The sequence below is a fragment of the Anopheles marshallii genome, chromosome 3, assembly GCF_943734725.1.
Source record: "Anopheles marshallii chromosome 3, idAnoMarsDA_429_01, whole genome shotgun sequence".
Classification (NCBI taxonomy): domain Eukaryota; kingdom Metazoa; phylum Arthropoda; class Insecta; order Diptera; family Culicidae; genus Anopheles; species Anopheles marshallii.
The window spans coordinates 44,438,729-44,462,088 of NC_071327.1; the positions used below are offsets into that span (position 1 = coordinate 44,438,729).

The window sequence follows — 23,360 nt, forward strand, 5'->3', positions numbered from 1 at the left end:
AATCTCTTCTACTCTGGCTCTCAGCCACTCTTTGCGAGTACCTTCCGTCACGAATACTAACGATCCAACTTCCAGTTGTTGGCCTTCATCTATCCATTTTCTACGCTGGTGAAGGGTTGGTACATATTCCTTCAGCCATCTATCCCAGAAGTGAGCTGTTAGCTCGGCAGCTCTATGGAAACTACTTCTTAGTGCCTCTGCGGAGTGTGGTAGGGCACGGACCTGTTCCTTCTTACAGGTGGAGGAACCTAAAATGAAATGGTTTGGAGTCAATGCCTCGAAATCTGAAGATGCTTGAGGCATGTAAGTCAAAGGGCGAGAGTTGATGAGACTTTCGGAGTCGGCTAAAACGGTTAACAATATTTCATCATTCAACTTCCCACCATCGTTAAACGCGTTCATGGCTTCCTTCACGCTCCTAACCATCCGCTCCCATACTCCACCCATGTGCGGTGCTGAAGGAGGATTGAAGCGCCAGCTGGTATGTGCGTCAGTAAAGGTGTCTGCACTCGAGTACTGATTGGTTGCAATTTGCTTTCGCAGCTCGTTGTTTGCTCCGATGAAATTCGTTCCGTTGTCCGAATATATCTCTTTCGGTGGACCTCTTCGACTTACGAATCGTCGTATTGCCATGATGCAGGCTTCTGTTGACAGGCTGTGTGTGACTTCCAAATGCAGCGCTCGTGTCACCAGGCAAGTGAAGACTGCGACATACCGTTTTTGCTTCCTTCTCGCATTGATAACTTCTAGAGGACCCAAGTAATCGATGCCAACTGTGGTAAAAGGCCGAATGTGTGGGGTAAGTCTTGCCTCTGGAAGGGGTGCCATTCTGGGTATACTAGGCTGACACTTTTTTATTTTACAGTGCTGGCATGCTCTCATCACGTTGGAAACGGACGCGCGTAGGTGTTTAATGAAAAACCGTTGCCTTAGTTCGTTTACAAGCGTTTCGCGATTTGCGTGCCCGAACCGATGATGATAATCGTTAATGAGAAGCTGTGTAATCTGATGATTTGTTGGGAGTATGATGGGATACCGTGTGCTGAACTTTATATGCTTTGTTCGACATATTCGACTGTTCAGGCGCAAAACACCATGTTCGTCTGCGAACGGTGTTAGAGAGTACAAAGGGCTATTCTTTTCAAGCTCTACTGGTTCCTCTGGGTTCCCTTTTCGATGATCCTCTCTCATTTTTCGCACTTCCGACGGGTACACTTCCTCTTGCGTGTGTCTCCATATCAAGTTTTCGGCTCGTTCGTACTCCTCGGAACTTAAAGGAGTATGCATGGCAGGAATGAACTTCTTGATACTACCTTGTTGTAATTTGGTGGCTCTCAAAGTTAACAAGTGTAATCCTTTGGCCTTTCGTTTGCAGTTCGTCACAAAACGAAGTATTACGGCCATCGTTCGAATTAGGATTCTCCACTTGGAGAAACGCGTTGCATCCAGGATGATACGGTTATTTACGTCTGCTAAGTGTGCCATTACATGTACACGCTGTTCTTCTGTTGTTCGTTGGATGGGTTTCTGCAGGGGCCATGTTTCTTCCGGTTTATATAAAAATGCCGGACCTTGTAACCACATGCCATGGGGATGGATGGCTGTCTCATTACACCATTTGGTGAGGTAGTCAGCAGGGTTTTCCCTTGATGGGACATGTCTCCAATGCTGCAACTCCGTCAATGTGAGTATTTCTCCAACTCTGCAAGCTACAAACTTTTTGAACTCCCTAGAAGGGGAACGAATCCAGGAAAGCACCACTTCGGAGTCTGTGTGAATGTATTTTTGGCTGATTCGAAACTCCAGATTCTCACATACGGTACGCATGAGGCTAGCCCCGAGTAACGCTGCTTCCAATTCGAGGCGTGGTATGGAAAGATGATTTATTGGGGCTACTTTGCTTCGCGCCATCACCAAGCTACAATGAACGTCTTTACCCGTATCCATCCGTAAGTAAGCGGCGCAACCGTAGCCAAGTTCACTAGCGTCCGTGAACACGTGAAGTTGAATTTTGTCGTAGTCAACAGTGGTGGTCTTCGAGAAATACCATCGCGGAATGTTCAACTTTTGTATGCTCGGTAACAAGCCTATCCAACGTTGCCATTTCTGGTACTCCAAATCATTTAATTGCGAATCCCAATCTAAACCCGATCGCCACAGATCTTGCATTATAATGCGGCCATGGATTAATGCTGGGGCCAAAAAGCCTAGGGGATCGAATAGGCTCATAACTATCCGTAGCACTATGCGTTTTGTCGGCCTTCGTTCATCCCTAGCGTACGGTTCCAAATCATCTTGCCAGTTGGTAGCAAACTTTATCGCATCCGTCGATGTATTCCAAATGAGACCAAGAACCCTCGGGAACAGTTCCTTTTGGTTAATTTCAATAGCTTTGCTCTGATCACCACCGCACCCTCTTAGTCCATCGAGAGCTCTTGTTTCATTACTAAGCCAATTTCGCATATTAAAACCTGCTTGACTATGAATGTGCTGTACTTGTTTGGCCCTGATGTTAGCTTCATCTACCGTGTCGCAACTATCAAAATAATCATCCATGTAGGTCTTCATTTTAATCGCATCAGAAGCCTCTGGGTATGATTCTTTATGTTTATCGGCATTCAGGTGCATCACGTATTGGGCCGAACACGGTGAGCAGGTTGCCCCAAACGTTGCAACATCCATTAGGTACGTTTTGGGCGGTTCATTTTGGTTGAATCTAAACAGGAAGCGTTGACTATGCGTATCTTGTTTCTGAATTCGTACCTGGTGGAACATTTTCTCTATATCCCCGCCAAATCCCACACGTCTCTGCCTGAATCTACACAGTACCAATGGGAGCTGTACTAGTAGGTCCGGACCTTTCAGCAGCTTCGAATTCAAAGAGACTCCGTTCACTTTAGCAGCAGCGTCCCACACTAGCCGTTTCTTGTCAGGTTTGTGCGGGTGGCTCACAATATTTATGGGTAGGTACCATACTCTATTTGGTAGAGCTTCTAGTAGTTCTTCCTTAGAGGCTTCATGCGCAAACCCCTTTTCCATATACATGTGTATTTGATCGTGTACTTCTCGTTTCAGGTGCTCATCTTTTTCGAGTTTGCGTTCTAACGCTAGAAGTCGCCTTTTGGCCATTGGGAGCCTATCGGGGAAATGAACATTATCTTCTGCCCACAATAAGCCAGTCGTAAATCGCCCGTCATGCATCTCCGTCGTACTCTGGAGGAGATGATTTGCCCTGGATACTTCTCTCGATGCAGGAACGTTATCACTAAATGTGGCTACACCTGTACCTTCCAGCGTGAAATACTGACGAAGCATATCGTGAAGGATTTGGTCGGAACTCCTACCTTCAATGCTGGGTTCTCTTTTTTCGACCGTACTCACTGCGAGGTTGGTGAAATGCCGCAGTTCTCCTCGGTCGTCATGCTGCATTTCCGTTGAATGCCTTGCGTGGAGGTTGACCGCCACGGATGTTGTTGCGCCGTTGTCATGCGGTCCATAGATCGACCAACCTAGCAGGCTGCGTACCGCGACCGGACCTCCTTCGTTGCCCGAACGTACTTCTAACGGTTTCAACAAAGCTACGTCTTGCAGCCCAATCAGCATCCGTGGAACTGCGTCTCGATACAGCATGGCTGGCAGACCCTGGAAGTAATTCAAATTCTTAACCAGTGAAGAGTCTAAACTTTGGATCGGTAAACTTAGCTGTTTGATCGTGTGAGCGGCCGCTACGGTGTAGCGCCGCTCTTCGCCCCGAGCCGATATCTCCAACTGAACACGCTCTGATGCATCTTCCCTCCTCTTGATGTTGCTAGTCCAGCAAATCTCTAATGGCTCTCGAACACCGCTCACTCCTAGTTGATTCGCGAGAGCTGTTTCGACCATCGTAAGGGTGGATCCTTCATCCAGGAACGCATAAGTGTCCACACTGCATTTACCATTATGGACTGTAACTGGCACAATGCGGAACAGCGTTTGCGTAGATTTGATCACGTGAGCATGACATTGCTCGTTTGTAGTTTTTTCTACAATGGACTCTTCATGTAGCAGCGTATGATGCCTAGCGCCACTTCCCGCTTTCCCACAGTTGTACTTTGATTTGCAGGGATTCTGCCCGTGGCTGCCAAGACAGTTTTCGCAAAGCTTCAGGCGCTGTACTTTATCTCGACGAGCTGCTACCGTCATCTGTTTGAATACTTCGCACTGTCTTACACGATGTCCCGAATCGTCACAAACGTAACACTTAACACTTTGTAAATTCGTAGCGGGTGAGGTGTCGTTTTTGTCACTCACCTGCTTTGAGGAAAAGTGTTTATTTTGTTCATTTGCGGGGAACGCGTGCACGAGGGTATGGCCCCGGGTACTTTTCACTGGCGTGCGATCTATCTCTACTTTAGCTGCATCTTTGAGTTCACAACACTTATCCGTGAGTTTCTCCATGAACTCTCCGAACTCTTTCAGCGTGGGTTTGCGAAACTTCCTTTTGTAGTCGATCCATTCGAGTCCCCTGTTCACTGGCAGCTTTTCCACCAGTTCATCCAATAGCACTGGGTTCGCCATATAATCCTCCATATCGCAAGCCTTTAAATGGTCGTACAACTTTCTTACTGTTAAGCCAAACGTTATAAGTTGGTCCAAACGTTCTGGCTTTGGGGCTTCGGCGCGGCGAGCTTGATGGATCAGTTCTTTCACCAAAAGCCCTGGGCGACCGAAAAGTTGTTTAAGTATTATCATCACTGTAGACGCCGCATTCGGCAACGTGAATTTCGACTCTACCGCTTCCCTGGCTGGTCCGGAAAGCGCTTCTTCCAATCGCATGATGTTTTCTACCTCCGTGTACCCACAGGCTTTCGTCGACTCGTTGTAGTAGCTGCAGAAAATAGGCCACTGTTTAGTTTCGCCGGAGAAAGGTGGCAGCTTCCTTCGCCAGATTTTCCTCGCACTTGCACGTTCTACAGCCGTTAGCGTTACATTCTGTGACGATGTTTCCTCACATAACGTTGGCGAGCGCGTTCTCCCTTTTAAGTGGAGATTGTCTTCATGCTTCTGGTTGTTCGTCAACCAATCTATCACTTTAGATGTCTCACAAACACTGGAACCGCTTTTTCTACTGTCACTATCGTCTTCGATTCGACGTCGCACTGTTGCATGGTTCAAACGCAATTTTGCTATCTTAGCATCGAACTCCGCTTGGAGCGCGGCCACTTCTAGGTCCTGTTCCCTTTCCATGCGCTCAAGCTTCAACGCTGTAGCCGTAGAACTATTGCTTTTTTTACTACTACGAGCAACGGATCCACGGTCTTCTTTGGCACTCCGACTGCCCTTGCTTTCGATCACACTGGGCGCCATCGCACTTTTCTTTTCCTTCGCCGATCTCTTCGACGCAGTTTCGAACGCTTGCCTTTCACGCGTGGCTCTCTGCTTGGCTTCTTCGATTTCCTTTGCTGACTCCGAAGGAATTGTTCGGGTATTCTCGTGGTACGGCTTGAAGGATTCGCCTTCTTGCGAACGGGTCTTTCCATGAGGATTCCTGCTCGATTTTCCACTGGGTTCGTGGCTTTTCACTTCACCTGCCTCACCCTTTTCACCGCTAGCACACAATTCGTATACCCACTCAACTTTCTTAACTTCGTCTGAAACACCAGCACAATCGTAATGCCACCACTTAAAACAATGGTCACATCGCACCATATCGGCTACCGCATTATCACGGGTACAACCGCAGCAGTCGAACTTCGGTTTCGGCATTTAGTCCGCGTTAGATGATATGCTCGATTCCAACAAACGAAACTTTATTTACGGATAAACGCTTGTTAAAAGTTTTACTTTTGTAACCTTTACGACTTATAAAAGGATTTACGATTTGTAAAAGCTTTGCAATTTGTAAAAAGCTTTGTTGCAGCGATCTTCAAATGAGGCACATACGATTTGTCAAGCTAGGTCAGTTTATTTAGTCCTAGACCTTGGACCACTTTTTACAAATTTTCGCACTCTCGCTTCGGAATCTTGATCGCTACTAATCCTCGTGTTCTAATCATCCGCGTGTTGTCCCCAAATTCGTGTCTGCTATTCGCTCCTTATATGGGTATTTTGACTGCGCGCGTTCTGATTCGCCCGAATCCTTGGCCGCCGAACGCTGACCGTTGACCCTTTACCTGTGCCGAACCCTGTCATCGACGCGCGGTGTTTTTCGGTGCGGTATCGATACTCGATCAAGCAGAAATCGATCACTCTTGATCGATTTGGTGCAACTGTCATTCTATCCTTGATCGTTTGTTTGTTATGTCGTGTCAACACTCGATTTTAAGTTAACACCTTCGACGCCGAGTCAAAATCGTGCAAGGTATTTGCAACATCTGATGCAAGTCATTTGGTTATTACTTTTACTCCCGAACTGCAATACTGTATATGCTCCAATCAGCTGTGCGTAAATGTTAGTTGCAATATGAACGCATACAACAGCACCTGCCATAACAGAAAATAGGCATCGGACTAAGTCTTTTACCTTTGCATTTTGAACCCAATAAGGATGGTATGGTTCGTTTGTTGCAAGTGCATATCGAATGAAAGAAATGCATTTAAAGCAATGTTGCATATCGACGCATTGATTGGAGCTCTGATCATAAAACAAAACTCGATGCGTTTGCTTTCCCACAGACTGGAACTCCGGGGCAGCATGGATTCGCCGTCGAGTTAAATTGCTTTCAAATGGTATAATAAAATAGTTCGGTTCTCGATCTTTCTACAGCTCATACGTGCAATCATGCGAATGTAAAAATATCTGTCACACTCGTCTTCACTCTGCACGCACTTCCACTTCCGTGCGCAAAACCATCCAACCATTCACACATGCAGAATAGAGTAATGTACACGATCTTCTACAAGACAAAATGGCGCTGTGAAGCATAATGGTATTGCTTCACATTGCTGAGCTTCTTTCCTGTCGGATTTGGATATGATTCGGACATTCGATCTGTTTTGAGTAGAACAAGATTCAGAACAAACTAGTGATCCAATCAATCAGTCGATTGATAATAACGTATACACGGTGGGCTATTATACATGTATCATAACTACATTTCGAGAAGGGACAGAAGGGACCTCCACTGCAGGAACGGCACTATTGACGAATATCGAGGACGAGGATAATCCAACACAGATCCAGGGAGTAGATGATTAAGCTGCGATGATCATTCCGGTGGACATCACGATCATCGTCATCTTGTGATGCTTGGCCTGCTTGTGATGTGCGATCGTTGTTGCCGAGTGAAATAGTTTTTCGGATGTAATAGAAGCTTGAGGCGACACGGACGACTTTCCTATCGAGAAGAGCAGAAGCACGTGTGTATATTTTAGGTTAAGAGTTTGACATTTTTGTCTACAGTGTTTGCAAAGAAAACAGCTACACCATGTAGCTAACTGTCAGGTTGCATCCTGACACCCCTGCTCAACCGCTACAGTTAGCCAAACCAATGCTTGAGCAATGTCTACGAAAAACCGCTACTGGAAGACTCTTAGTCATCATATCCGCTTGTTGATCTGCAGATGGTATATACTTCAGACAGATTTTTTCTTCCCGTATCAAGTCTCGAAGATAATGGAATTTTACATCAACGTGTTTTAAGCGTCCAAAATCCTTCGACTCTTCAGCAATTCTTATGGACGACTGGTTGTCTTCGTAGAAACATATCGGCTCCTTAGGATCGTATCCTAAATCTCGCAACAGTCGTACCAACCACTGCTCATGACATGCAGCTACGCACAATGCTGCTAGTTCTGCCTCCGTCGATGAAAGAGAGACAACCTGTTGTTTTCGGGTAATCCAAGCAACAGTGCACCCAAAAACTTTGAACACTGCACCACTGATAGATCGCCTATCTACAGGATCATTTGCCCAGTCGGCGTCCGAAAACACTTCCATCGTCGCTGCCTCAGGGTTTCCACGAAACACTAAGCCAACATCCAAAGTTCCCTTGACGAAGCGCAAAATTCGCTTCAAGTAAGTCCAGTGTAAATCCGTTGGGCAACTTTGATATTGACTGCAAATATTAACAGCAGCTGCCAAATCTGGTCGTGTAGTCAACGTAGCGTATGTCAAGCAGCCAACCAACTCTCGATAGGGTTGATTCGTTCGATCCTTCTCTTCACCGCGAGGAAGCTTCAAGTGGGTTTCCATTGGAGTTGATGCCACCTTACAATTTTCCATTTTAAATCGCTGCAATAAGCTTTCCAAATATTGCTTCTGGCTGATCTTCATCACACAGTTTTTCAAGTCATGATCGATGTGCATACCAAGGAAGTATTTTACTTCCCCTGCATCAGTCATCTCGAACTCATGTGCCAAACAGTTCTTCACCGTCTCCACCAGCCGCAATGACGTACCAGCGATGATAATATCGTCCACATATATCAGCATGATCACCAATCCTCTATCAGTTTTCCAGATGTACATACATTGGTCGATCATACTCCTTTCAAATCTCAATCTAGATTTAACGAATGAATGAAAACGCTCATTCCATGCCCTTGATGCTTGCTTCAATCCGTACAAACACCTTTTTAGACGACATACCAAATCTGTTCCTGTTTCATAACCTTCTGGCTGACGCATATAAATCTCTTCCTGCAGTTCTCCATTTAAGAAGGCCGTTTTCACATCCATTTGATGTATAAGCATCTTCTCATGATTTGCCATTGCGAGCACAGTACGTATAGTATCAAGTTTCGCAACAGGAGAATATGTCTCACTATAGTCAAAACCACGTCGTTGACTAAAATCACGGGCCACTAGACGTGCCTTGTACCGATCAGGTTGTCCGTTTATTCCTCTCTTGATTCGGAATACCCATTTGCTGGTGATGGCTGTACGACCCAAAGGTAATTTCGTCAAAACCCAGGTATTATTCCTTTCCAGCGAAAACATCTCATCCTGTACCGCAGCTTCCCATTTGGGCCAATCATTTCGATTTCTGGCTTCTGCCAAGGAGTTTGGTACGTTTTCCACATATGCCGTTGCACTTAATGCATATGCCGCAAACTCGACATCATAATCCTTATGCCATTCAGGAGGTTTGCGGTTTCTTTGCGGTCGTTGCTTCGCACTTGACTCCTCACTACTTTCTGGCTCAGCTTCAGATTGATCACGGTAACCTCCCGATGCTGTTCCGCTTCCTTCAGAGAAACTCTCGAATTCGTCATCCGATTCTTCTTCAATTAATGTTTGAGGTTCATCATCATTTATCATTAACGACTCACAATTTTTATCATTTGGATCATTCTCAGCTGCAGGATACATAAAAGGTGCTTTTCGTTCAAAAACCGGTTCGTATCGCTTAGATTCATCAAATATGACGTCACGTACAACCACAATTCGCTGGGATCTTTCGTTCCATACACGGTATGCGTTATGGGAATATCCAACAAAAATTCCCTTCCATGACTTCGCGTCCATTTTCTTTCGGTGCTCCTTCGGAATGTGTACAAATACGCTACAACCAAATGTTCGTAAGTTAGTAATATCAGGTCTCTTACCTTCCCACATTTCGTATGGTGTAACACCAGATGGAATCGCACATGATGGGCTCCGATTCGTAAGATATGCTGCAGTTTGTATTGCCTGACCCCAAAATTTCTTGTCGATACCACTATCCTCCAGCATAGAACGTGCCTTTTCCACTAGAGTTCGATTCATACGTTCACTAACCCCGTTTTGTTCTGGAGTGTAGGGAACCGTCCACTCTACGTAGATGCCTCGTTGTTTGCAAAACCTCTCGAACATTTTGCTTCGATATTCTCCACCGTTGTCACAGCGAAGTCGACTTATTTTCTGCCCAAATTTTGCGGTTACTTGAGCTTCATATTCCTTGAACATATTGAATACTTCATCTTTTGATTCGATGAGAAACACCATTGTGAAATGCGACCAATCATCAATGAAAGTAACAAAATACTTCATACCACATATTCCAATTGGAGTTATTGGTCCACATACATCAGAATGGATCAGTTCCAGTACCCGTGACGATCTTTTTCCTTCGCGTATTGAAAACGGATTTCTAGTTTGCTTACCAAGCAAACACGGTTTACACATGAAATAATTCATGTCTTTGAAATCTTTCGAATCGCATGGCATTTTTACTCCTAATACCATTTGCTTACGAAAAAGATGTTCAAGGCTTTTACCGTTCAAGTGTCCATAGCGACGATGCCATAAATCCATATTTTCCGGTATACGACCATGTGTCAACATCACTTTGTTTCTGTCGAAATTCGATCTCCAGAACTTGAGCTCGTACAATTGTCCTTGTAGAGAACCACACGCTATGATGTCAGATCCACAATGAATTTTTACTTCTCCGTTCGAATACTCTACACGCATACCTGCCTTGTCCACACGCAATACCGAAAATAGGTTGCATCTCAGCTCAGGAACAAATAGTACATCGTGAATGGTATATGTAGCATATTTACCATTCTTAAGCGTTATTACTTTCACTGTACCGGTGTATTCTGCAACGATTGTTTCACCGTCCTTCGCAATTGCTATTTCGACTGGATTCTGCAACGGATGCAACTTTTCGAATAGCGTCTTGTCGTTTACCAGATGATCCGAGCATCCTGAATCGATATACCATCGTATACGATTCGACTCAATGGGAACTGTATTTCCCCTGCTCACACCCACGAAACTTACGCTTTTATTTGATCCACCACCATGGTTTTCTGCATCAGCGAAATTTGCTCTCGGTTTCGCATGTGCAAACATTCTTTTCTTATCTTGCCGATCTTTTAATATGGGACATTCAGTGCGTTTGTGCCCAAACTTTTTACAATAGAAACACTTCAGTTTATGTTTCTGGGCTTTTCCAGCAAACGCCATGGAATCGTTCTTCTCGCTCATTTCTCCATTATTTTCTCGCTTCAAACTCTCGCTGAGAAGACGAGCCTTTACAAAGTCCAGCGTCATTTGTTCCGGAGGCAGTGTTTCTATGACAGTCACTAGCTGTCCATATGAACTCGGCATGGTTTGCAACAGGTAAAACACAACCAAACTTTCTTGTAGTTTGATTCCGGTTGCTTCCAAATCATGTACCATCCGCTCGAACCCGAGTAGGTGCGCTTGGAGAGAACCTGACTCCACAAACTTCATCGCTGAAAGCTTTTTCATAATATAGAACTGGCCACATGTTCCTTGACGTGCGAAAAGGTTTTCCAAAGTGGTCCAAATCTCTCGCGGGGTCTGTTTACCTTTTATATACTCCAACTGTGAGTCGGCAATATTCCGCACCAAAACCGATTTGCATTTAGCATCCTTCTTTTTCCTCTTCTTCAGCTGGTCCTCCTTGGTTTTCTTTACCTCAGCCGAATCAGTAGCCAATACTTTGCATTCCAAAGCCTTTTCCGCTTCAACACGAATGCAATCAATCAGATCCAGCTCCTCCAGCAACACTTCCGTCCGGAAGCTCCAGTTGCTGAAATTCGTACCATCGAAAAGATACACTTTCTTTTCTTCTTCCATTGGATCAACAGTATTCAGGGAGACTACGATGAGAAAAAAAAAAATAAACAGATGAACTAGGTTTGGGTTATACTGGGTGTCAGGATGCAACCTGACAGTTAGCTACATGGTGTAGCTGTTTTCTTTGCAAACACTGTAGACAAAAATGTCAAACTCTTAACCTAAAATATACACACGTGCTTCTGCACTTCCCGATAGGAAAGTCGTCCGTGTCGCCTCAAGCTTCTATTACATCCGAAAAACTATTTCAGGTTATGGGCCCAGTATAACCCAAACCTAGTTCATCTGTTTATTTTTTTTCTCATCGTAGTCTCCCTGAATACTGTTGATCCAATGGAAGAAGAAAAGAAAGTGTATCTTTTCGATGGTACGAATTTCAGCAACTGGAGCTTCCGGACGGAAGTGTTGCTGGAGGAGCTGGATCTGATTGATTGCATTCGTGTTGAAGCGGAAAAGGCTTTGGAATGCAAAGTATTGGCTACTGATTCGGCTGAGGTAAAGAAAACCAAGGAGGACCAGCTGAAGAAGAGGAAAAAGAAGGATGCTAAATGCAAATCGGTTTTGGTGCGGAATATTGCCGACTCACAGTTGGAGTATATAAAAGGTAAACAGACCCCGCGAGAGATTTGGACCACTTTGGAAAACCTTTTCGCACGTCAAGGAACATGTGGCCAGTTCTATATTATGAAAAAGCTTTCAGCGATGAAGTTTGTGGAGTCAGGTTCTCTCCAAGCGCACCTACTCGGGTTCGAGCGGATGGTGCATGATTTGGAAGCAACCGGAATCAAACTACAAGAAAGTTTGGTTGTGTTTTACCTGTTGCAAACCATGCCGAGTTCATATGGACAGCTAGTGACTGTCATAGAAACACTGCCTCCGGAACAAATGACGCTGGACTTTGTAAAGGCTCGTCTTCTCAGCGAGAGTTTGAAGCGAGAAAATAATGGAGAAATGAGCGAGAAGAACGATTCCATGGCGTTTGCTGGAAAAGCCCAGAAACATAAACTGAAGTGTTTCTATTGTAAAAAGTTTGGGCACAAACGCACTGAATGTCCCATATTAAAAGATCGGCAAGATAAGAAAAGAATGTTTGCACATGCGAAACCGAGAGCAAATTTCGCTGATGCAGAAAACCATGGTGGTGGATCAAATAAAAGCGTAAGTTTCGTGGGTGTGAGCAGGGGAAATACAGTTCCCATTGAGTCGAATCGTATACGATGGTATATCGATTCAGGATGCTCGGATCATCTGGTAAACGACAAGACGCTATTCGAAAAGTTGCATCCGTTGCAGAATCCAGTCGAAATAGCAATTGCGAAGGACGGTGAAACAATCGTTGCAGAATACACCGGTACAGTGAAAGTAATAACGCTTAAGAATGGTAAATATGCTACATATATCATTCACGATGTACTATTTGTTCCTGAGCTGAGATGCAACCTATTTTCGGTATTGCGTGTGGACAAGGCAGGTATGCGTGTAGAGTATTCGAACGGAGAAGTAAAAATTCATTGTGGATCTGACATCATAGCGTGTGGTTCTCTACAAGGACAATTGTACGAGCTCAAGTTCTGGAGATCGAATTTCGACAGAAACAAAGTGATGTTGACACATGGTCGTATACCGGAAAATATGGATTTATGGCATCGTCGCTATGGACACTTGAACGGTAAAAGCCTTGAACATCTTTTTCGTAAGCAAATGGTATTAGGAGTAAAAATGCCATGCGATTCGAAAGATTTCAAAGACATGAATTATTTCATGTGTAAACCGTGTTTGCTTGGTAAGCAAACTAGAAATCCGTTTTCAATACGCGAAGGAAAAAGATCGTCACGGGTACTGGAACTGATCCATTCTGATGTATGTGGACCAATAACTCCAATTGGAATATGTGGTATGAAGTATTTTGTTACTTTCATTGATGATTGGTCGCATTTCACAATGGTGTTTCTCATCGAATCAAAAGATGAAGTATTCAATATGTTCAAGGAATATGAAGCTCAAGTAACCGCAAAATTTGGGCAGAAAATAAGTCGACTTCGCTGTGACAACGGTGGAGAATATCGAAGCAAAATGTTCGAGAGGTTTTGCAAACAACGAGGCATCTACGTAGAGTGGACGGTTCCCTACACTCCAGAACAAAACGGGGTTAGTGAACGTATGAATCGAACTCTAGTGGAAAAGGCACGTTCTATGCTGGAGGATAGTGGTATCGACAAGAAATTTTGGGGTCAGGCAATACAAACTGCAGCATATCTTACGAATCGGAGCCCATCATGTGCGATTCCATCTGGTGTTACACCATACGAAATGTGGGAAGGTAAGAGACCTGATATTACTAACTTACGAACATTTGGTTGTAGCGTATTTGTACACATTCCGAAGGAGCACCGAAAGAAAATGGACGCGAAGTCATGGAAGGGAATTTTTGTTGGATATTCCCATAACGCATACCGTGTATGGAACGAAAGATCCCAGCGAATTGTGGTTGTACGTGACGTCATATTTGATGAATCTAAGCGATACGAACCGGTTTTTGAACGAAAAGCACCTTTTATGTATCCTGCAGCTGAGAATGATCCAAATGATAAAAATTGTGAGTCGTTAATGATAAATGATGATGAACCTCAAACATTAATTGAAGAAGAATCGGATGACGAATTCGAGAGTTTCTCTGAAGGAAGCGGAACAGCATCGGGAGGTTACCGTGATCAATCTGAAGCTGAGCCAGAAAGTAGTGAGGAGTCAAGTGCGAAGCAACGACCGCAAAGAAACCGCAAACCTCCTGAATGGCATAAGGATTATGATGTCGAGTTTGCGGCATATGCATTAAGTGCAACGGCATATGTGGAAAACGTACCAAACTCCTTGGCAGAAGCCAGAAATCGAAATGATTGGCCCAAATGGGAAGCTGCGGTACAGGATGAGATGTTTTCGCTGGAAAGGAATAATACCTGGGTTTTGACGAAATTACCTTTGGGTCGTACAGCCATCACCAGCAAATGGGTATTCCGAATCAAGAGAGGAATAAACGGACAACCTGATCGGTACAAGGCACGTCTAGTGGCCCGTGGTTTTAGTCAACGACGTGGTTTTGACTATAGTGAGACATATTCTCCTGTTGCGAAACTTGACACTATACGTACTGTGCTCGCAATGGCAAATCATGAGAAGATGCTTATACATCAAATGGATGTGAAAACGGCCTTCTTAAATGGAGAACTGCAGGAAGAGATTTATATGCGTCAGCCAGAAGGTTATGAAACAGGAACAGATTTGGTATGTCGTTTAAAAAGGTGTTTGTACGGATTGAAGCAAGCATCAAGGGCATGGAATGAGCGTTTTCATTCATTCGTTAAATCTAGATTGAGATTTGAAAGGAGTATGATCGACCAATGTATGTACATCTGGAAAACTGATAGAGGATTGGTGATCATGCTGATATATGTGGACGATATTATCATCGCTGGTACGTCATTGCGGCTGGTGGAGACGGTGAAGAACTGTTTGGCACATGAGTTCGAGATGACTGATGCAGGGGAAGTAAAATACTTCCTTGGTATGCACATCGATCATGACTTGAAAAACTGTGTGATGAAGATCAGCCAGAAGCAATATTTGGAAAGCTTATTGCAGCGATTTAAAATGGAAAATTGTAAGGTGGCATCAACTCCAATGGAAACCCACTTGAAGCTTCCTCGCGGTGAAGAGAAGGATCGAACGAATCAACCCTATCGAGAGTTGGTTGGCTGCTTGACATACGCTACGTTGACTACACGACTAGATTTGGCAGCTGCTGTTAATATTTGCAGTCAATATCAAAGTTGCCCAACGGATTTACACTGGACTTACTTGAAGCGAATTTTGCGCTTCGTCAAGGGAACTTTGGATGTTGGCTTAGTGTTTCGTGGAAACCCTGAGGCAGTGACGATGGAAGTGTTTTCGGACGCCGACTGGGCAAATGATCCTGTAGATAGGCGATCTATCAGTGGTGCAGTGTTCAAAGTTTTTGGGTGCACTGTTGCTTGGATTACCCGAAAACAACAGGTTGTCTCTCTTTCATCGACGGAGGCAGAACTAGCAGCATTGTGCGTAGCTGCATGTCATGAGCAGTGGTTGGTACGACTGTTGCGAGATTTAGGATACGATCCTAAGGAGCCGATATGTTTCTACGAAGACAACCAGTCGTCCATAAGAATTGCTGAAGAGTCGAAGGATTTTGGACGCTTAAAACACGTTGATGTAAAATTCCATTATCTTCGAGACTTGATACGGGAAGGAAAAATCTGTCTGAAGTATATACCATCTGCAGATCAACAAGCGGATATGATGACTAAGAGTCTTCCAGTAGCGGTTTTTCGTAGACATTGCTCAAGCATTGTTTTGGCTAACTGTAGCGGTTGAGCAGGGGTGTCAGGATGCAACCTGACAGTTAGCTACATGGTGTAGCTGTTTTCTTTGCAAACACTGTAGACAAAAATGTCAAACTCTTAACCTAAAATATACACACGTGCTTCTGCACTTCCCGATAGGAAAGTCGTCCGTGTCGCCTCAAGCTTCTATTACATCCGAAAAACTATTTCACTGGGCCCATAACCTGAAATAGTTTTTCGGATGTAATAGAAGCTTGAGGCGACACGGACGACTTTCCTATCGAGAAGAGCAGAAGCACGTGTGTATATTTTAGGTTAAGAGTTTGACATTTTTGTCTACAGTGTTTGCAAAGAAAACAGCTACACCATGTAGCTAACTGTCAGGTTGCATCCTGACACCGAGTCGAATGTCTGATTGCTACTAATTGTAGTACTAACAAATATCAATTGATAGATTAGGTTTTAAAAGACTATAAAATCATGATAATCACAACTATAACGAATCTATCCTTAATAATATGGGTAATATGATATGCAAGTGTTGAAAGATTTCCAGGTGTTTGGAAATAAAATAATTACGATAACGTGTTCGCGACGTTACACTTGTTGGTTAAATCGAGTGAAGTTATCTGTTGATAGCGAGGAAGAAAGGAAAAACTGAACCTACTCGTTTGACGGCTTCGCACAAACTAGCTTATACTTTATTACTATCTTCATTGTGTTAGTAATATTCGCGCATCGCCAATACTTCTAACAATACTTAAGCACATGCTTCACCTTGAAAGCAAAGGTAGGTCATTAACACCCCAAATTGTGCATGCAGATTTGATCACAAGTACCGTAACATATTTTATCCGTTGCTAGTCAAAATGTTTGTGCACTTCTAATTGGAACACAGTTGGTATATACAGATGTTTGAAGTATGGGAACAGTAAAAAATAATTTGCCATGTATGTGCAAAATGGCAATGGAACATTCTAGAGTCCTCGTAGTTGACACTTTACTACATATGTTTGTCCTGTTGATTCAGATGAAAAAGACATATATCTTACATAAGGTTTTTTTTACATAATTTGCGACAATATGAACGAAAAAGACACGAAGAAGGAAGTATTTATAACTAAAGAAAGAAAAGAAAAAGAAAATAAAAGAAAAAACCTAACCAAAAAAATAACTATAGTAAATAGTTCACTATGCTAGCAAGTCTAGTGCACTAGTTGTTGTAAGATCGGATTTTCGCTTGCTAAGCAGTTATTATAGTATTTTAGGCTCATACTGGAAATAAATTCTTCTAATTTGTCTATATTGGTTTTAACATGAAGTAGCCTTGTACTTTACCATATTGGTTTGTTCAGAATTATTTTTAGAATTTTGTTTTGCGTTATTTGTAGTTTGTTTTTATTAGTTTTGGAGCCATTTTGAAAAATCTGTGCGCCGTATGTGAGCATTGGCCTGAAACAAGCAGTGTATAGGAGAAGCTTATTTTTTTAATTTAATTTGGATTTCCGGTTTAGGAAAGGATGCAGAGATGATGCCAGATTTGATGCATGATTTTTCTATGTGGTTTTTATATGTCAGTCTTTTATCTAATGTTAGACCAAGGTATTTCGCTGAGTCTTTCCAGGGGATTGTGGAAGAATTTATATTTAAATATTGTTGAGGTAGTCTGCGTGTTGATGTGTACCTCGTAGAAAAATTTGGCCTCTGATTTGACAACGTTTATTTTCAACTTCTACTTTCTACAATATCTGCTATATGGTTTCAAGGCGAAAGAGTGCTGGCTGAAACCCAAATTGATATTTGGGAATTATTTTCTTATTATCTGTATGAGAACGAATGCGTATTTCTATCAGCTTTTCAAAAATTTTACCCAGGCAACTAAGTAAATTTATAGGCCTAAAAATCTTTGCCTTGTTTAGGGATTGCAACGATTTTTGATGTTTTCCAAATATTAGGGAAATACCCAAGTTTAAAGCAACTATTGAACACTATAGTTAATTTTCCGATTTCTTTTGGCTTAACCAGATTTAATTCACTCAAGTCTGGTGATTGATGATCCGAGAACAATTTTTTGTTTATCGATGTTATATTACGTTCTACTGGACTTTTTGCCAGATATGTGATTTTGTAAGCACCTTCAAATTGTTGCTTTAGAATTTCGCATTTTTCTGAATTCACAATTATAGTTTGATCATTTACTTTTCAAGGAGCGATAGTATTTGTTTTGTTCTTAATTAGGCGAACAAATTTCCATAGCTTGTTTCTATCTTGGATGTTGATATTGATGTCCACAAGTGCATTACTCCACGATTGGTTTCTTATGTAATCTAGATGATAATTATTATGAGACCCGAGGGTGTAATATGCCTTTTTATATTCCGCGCAAAGCCTATGCCTTTGCCATTTACGTCTATACTTGTTCCGGAGTTTTATTAAATCTAGTACATATTTCGGGATTACTAGGTTAAATTGTCCAGGAGTAACGGTTTGACCGGCTAAATTGTGGGCTGTGGTCAAGACTTCATTGAAATGTGAAATCATCGAATCTATTTCATCAGCACAAAGTACAGTACTATGATTTGTGTGAGAAATATTTAAGTTTTTACTCATGGTTTTCTTGAATAGTGACCAATTTGCTGTTGCATAATTGTATATTTTGTTGGGGGGTCTTAAGATGGGTTTAGAGTTTATAATTTTAAATAGAACTGGAAGATGATCAGAGGCTAAATCTGTTAGCGTAATTGGAGCAGTAGTTTTATTTAATTATTAGATATTATTAAGTCCAATGTTGACGAATTTCGACTTGAATCAGCAGAGTAGAAAGTGGGTGTACTAGGGAGATGTATAGTAAAGATACCTTTTTGTATATAATCAAAAAGGGTCTTTCCAGCTGAGTTTGTACTAGCACAGTTCCAAACTCTATTACGAGCATTGAAATCACCACAGATAATAGTGCAAGTTTTATATCTAGTTAAGCTTGTCATATCTGACATATCTATCGTATCTATATTTTTATTGGAACCTGGATGATATGCAGCAACAATTCTTATATTATTTCCACTATTTGTATTCACTGAAATATGTAATGTTTCCATTACATATTCCATTCCATCCGATCTTACTACAATAGCGACACCACCTTTGGGTGCATGGGTTCTATCTAGTTTATTGATAGTGTAATTATTTAGTTTCAAGGATATCCCTGGTTTAAGAAAAGTCTCAGTTACCATCATTATATGAATTTCATGTGTTTTTAAAAAAATATTAATTTCTGTTTTCTTATTTAGGACGCCGTTTGCGTTTCAGTTAACTATATTAAGTCCTTGTATCGGTGTATTCATTTTTGATAGCAGAATTTGGCTACTACTTCAAAGATCGCTTTTATTTGATCTTGTTTTGTTTTACAATTTTGAAGTTTCTACTAAGCTACTACTTCAAAGATCGCTTTTATTTGATCTTGTTTTGTTTTACAATTTTGAAGTTTATTGGAAACTTCACCTACTATCGGGATGATTTCGTTATGATCGAAAAGTTCCTCATTGTTTGTATTGTCTACTGCCGATAAGACACGTGCAGTGTTTTGGCCCAAGGTATTACTGATTGTATTTTTACTCCATGCATTTCGTGTTTGTGGTAGTGGAGGGAAGTATGCCTGAGATATATTGAAATGATTGCGAACATTCGTATTGTGTTTCTTCTGTTTTGGTTGTGGTCTTTTAGGGCATCCGTGAAACCCTGCTGTATGGTGACCTTCACAATTCGCACATTTCAATTTGTGCTCTGGTATTCTACCCTCGGCGGCAGATGGACCCGTCGTTAGCGGACAACACTTGGATTCGTGGTCACCCGCGCATTTGTTGCACTTGTAAATACGGTTACAATTTGCAGCACCGTGGAATAGTACATTATTTTTCTTGAAGTGTGTTACAACACTACGAAAGTCTTGCGTATTGGTGAGTTGTACGACTGTGCCTGTAAAGGTTTGCTTCTTGGTATAGTTCACAACACCAGCTGCTATCACTAATTTGTGTACTAGCTGTACAGATTTGCTCTTAACTATGATCGGAGGAACTTTGCACTCGCTCGCTTTTGTTTTTGTCAACTCGTTAACACTGTCAGTATAATCGAATGATGTCTTTGGGTCATCGTCCAACATTTCGTCATTGCTCAGTTTTGTGTTTTGCGGGGTAAAACTTATTTTATTACAACTTTAAACGCACTCCATAAATATAACACATACGAAAACGAACACAACGAAATAGTGATCGTGACGCGCGCTCGAGCCACGTCCGTTGAGGCTACCGATCAGGATCCGTTTCTTATCTCTCATCACCTCGCAGGACGTATTCTAAAGCAGGGAGAGAAACTACGTGCAACAACGCGAGAAAAAGGGATGACCATATCCGCTACGCATCAGATGGTGTCAGTTCCCAGATAACAACGAGCGTGCGGATAAGCTGGCCGTGGCCTTTTGCCTCATTCCTAAATCCTAGGATAGTCAACCTAGGAATCTTGGAAGAGGCTGTAAGTGACTAACGACATGACTGTTAACATCTTAATCTTTTTTTATCGGCACAACCTCAAGAGGTCTAGGTCTGCCATTTTTAACTTTATTTATCCGCAGCGGGATAGTCAAGCGTTCCTTCTGGGGGCTGACTGTTAACATACCCACAAATATCATCGAAGCCACAAAAACAATACCCAAAATGCCATTTGTTTTGGGTATACATCAGGACATACACTCGAAAATCTGCAATAGTCTGAAGCAACATGGTACACAATCGTCAAACACACAATTCAAAGTCGTATCCGAGTATGCCCGGATTAAGATAAAATTCAAGGAGGAAACGCCTTATAAACATTGTAGAAATCAGACCGGTGCAGGCTGATTATAAATTTTACTAAATTTAAGCCACAGCATGCTGTGTGAAGCTCAGGCTAGTCCTGATTCACTATCAAATCCTTTCCTAAGAATTGTTTGTGGAGACGCCTGGACCTTCTTAGGCAAAGTTATCCAATGTTTATGCAAGTAATAAGTATTGGACCTTTTTACAATACAATCAGATGACTTGCAATGGTCTATTCGATCCGGCTTAGAATCTAAACTAGGCAAGGTAGAGTCAGACTAAGCCATCTTATGGAGTGCTTTGTGATACGAATACGAAACCTTACTTCTTAATCCTACTTTTGTATTGTGTATTTTTTCTTTCACAGTTTAATTGAACCCAAAAACACGCAAACCTATCTGCGGAATGGAAACTCCTAGAGTATTTATTTTCATTAAATTACGAGAGCAGTTCGTAAAAATAGCGTCAAACTGATTGCAGGTAGTAGAGACAACTTCGGATACGGAAGGCCTGCTAGCGTCTTAGTATAATAAAATTGAATATAGGGATAATACAAAATGTGGGAATCAAATGCATGAAGCCGGACCGCGTTATGAATTACGAATGCCGAGCGCTTGTTCCAGTTCGGCTCGCTTTTGGTTCACCTTGGTGAAGAAGTATCTAGAAACCGCTTCTTGTGTCCACGGCTGGTGATAGAATTCGGCACGGCGTTCTTCCTCCGGATTACCGACAATGTCGGTCATCGCCTTCAGGTCGCGCGTTTGTGACACGATCCACTTCTGTATGAAGGTTTGTGGATCCTTGGCGAAGCTTAGGAAGAACTCGCGATTCGTTTTCAACTGGTTGATCGTTTCGACCGTGTCGTGAATCTTACCGTCCAGTGTTTGTATTTCCTGCTGGCTAGCTGTGCTAAGCAAGAACGTATTCATCTGATTCTTGAGTGTGTCGTCAACCTCCACGTCGATATCGTAGCAGGCTGTTTGCTTATTTTCTAGCCCACCTTCAACCGTGATCACATGATTGATAACGATTGGATCCGGTGGGTGCAGCAACGGATTTAGCCGTTGCGGAATCTCAGCAAACTTCATGCGTGGACAGCCAAAGATCTGTTCCAAATATTTGTCACACGCAATGTACTCGCGCTCGTGCGCGTCCTGCAGCTTGTGCGTTTTGATGTACTGCCACAGCGCAGAAATAATGACCGGGCGTGTTTGTGTATGTACACCGAGCAGACGGGCAAGGCGTGGATCAAGTTTAAACTGCAGGGGTTGATAATCGAGCAGCAGCAGAATGGTGCAGCGTACATTTCGATCCCCCGGACGTTTCACCTGAAACCCGTCCGTTTCTTGTGTGGAGTGGGTACGGTGCCACTCGACCAAATGATTGTCCGGGCCGTACAGGTCCTTATCCAGCTCGATGACGAGCGATTTAAAGAAGCTGGAAAATTTACGCTTTATCTTGGTCGGATCGGATTTGTTGTCCTCCAACAGGCGACCCTCAACGCGCAGCTCCCACGATGCTACGGAACCGTCTGGGTTCGCATCGCCGTCACTTCCGTCCTTGCTGGGATAGAACGTGTTGGAGATGAAGATACGCAGCTTACGCTTCTGCTTCATCGGACGCTTTAATGCTTCCTGAATATCCAAACGTTTGCGCATAATGGTGGCATCCAGCTTGCGCTCGAATGCCAACAAATCCATGTAGGCCTGCGACTCGGGTACGAGATCTCGCACTTTTTGGGGTAGAATTTTATCAGCAAGCTTTTTCTTCTTTTTTACCGAATAATCACTGGAAAGTACGAAACAGCATTATAAAAACAAACATATCTTATCACATTAGCGCCTGTGTCGCACACTTACTTCTTCTGCTGCGCTTGATTCATCGCAGCCCGACTTTCGGAACTACGTTTGCTTCCGGAAGAACTGGACAATGGGGAACCCCGCATACTTCCGCCTTGGAAACCGGGTTGCATCGGGCGTTGATGTTGGTTCTGAGCCGGTCCCCCGCCTCCTCCCATCTGTGGCGGTGGAGTGTATGCTCGTGGCTAGAACATAATACATGAATGATTTGTCAATTTTCAAGCCTAGCCTATATTTAGAAAGGGTTGTTGAGATATCTCAAGAGCAATTAACTCACCGAAAAATTACTTCCCGGCCCGTACGGGCGCATCACTGGTGGCTGATTGTTTTGGCCCGGAGATGCCGGATAACGCTGCGAACCCGGACCAGCATTCACATTAGCCGCAGGAAACCGTTGCGACATTGTGAAACGCTTTGGTGTGCAGATGTTTCGTATGAATTGTGTATTTTAGGAAAGTTTTCTTCGCACAAAAAATAAAGCCAAGCCAAAGCGACATTAGACGCTTTTGACAGTTTTGACACTTCTGACAGATGATGGATTTTGTAGTGGTGGTTCGCTGTTCGCTGAGAACGTATGTTCCGATTGCTGGATCGAATAGGGTGTTACCGGTGTCAAATTCAAATTTCAAATTATTCGGTAAAATGTAAAATGTAGCATAATCGAATGTCGCTACAGTCGATATAGTCGCTACCAGAGATAGGTGGATAATGCGTTCCAGAAAAATCCGCGTATCTCGAGTTTCCTCTAAAACATTGCTTATATATC

General features: G+C 42.9%; 1 protein-coding gene across 1 annotated transcript; it reads right to left on the reverse strand.

The window, feature by feature from the left end:
- Positions 1 to 21,325: 21,325 nt before the first annotated feature.
- Positions 21,326 to 22,997, reverse strand: LOC128711727 (brahma-associated protein of 60 kDa-like). The gene is made up of 3 exons (XM_053806612.1): positions 22,872 to 22,997; positions 22,595 to 22,779; positions 21,326 to 22,523 (listed from the first exon to the last, which is right to left on the reverse strand). The coding sequence occupies exons 1-3, from the start codon at positions 22,995 to 22,997 to the stop codon at positions 21,326 to 21,328; spliced, it is 1,509 nt and encodes a 502-aa protein (XP_053662587.1).
- Positions 22,998 to 23,360: the final 363 nt, after the last annotated feature.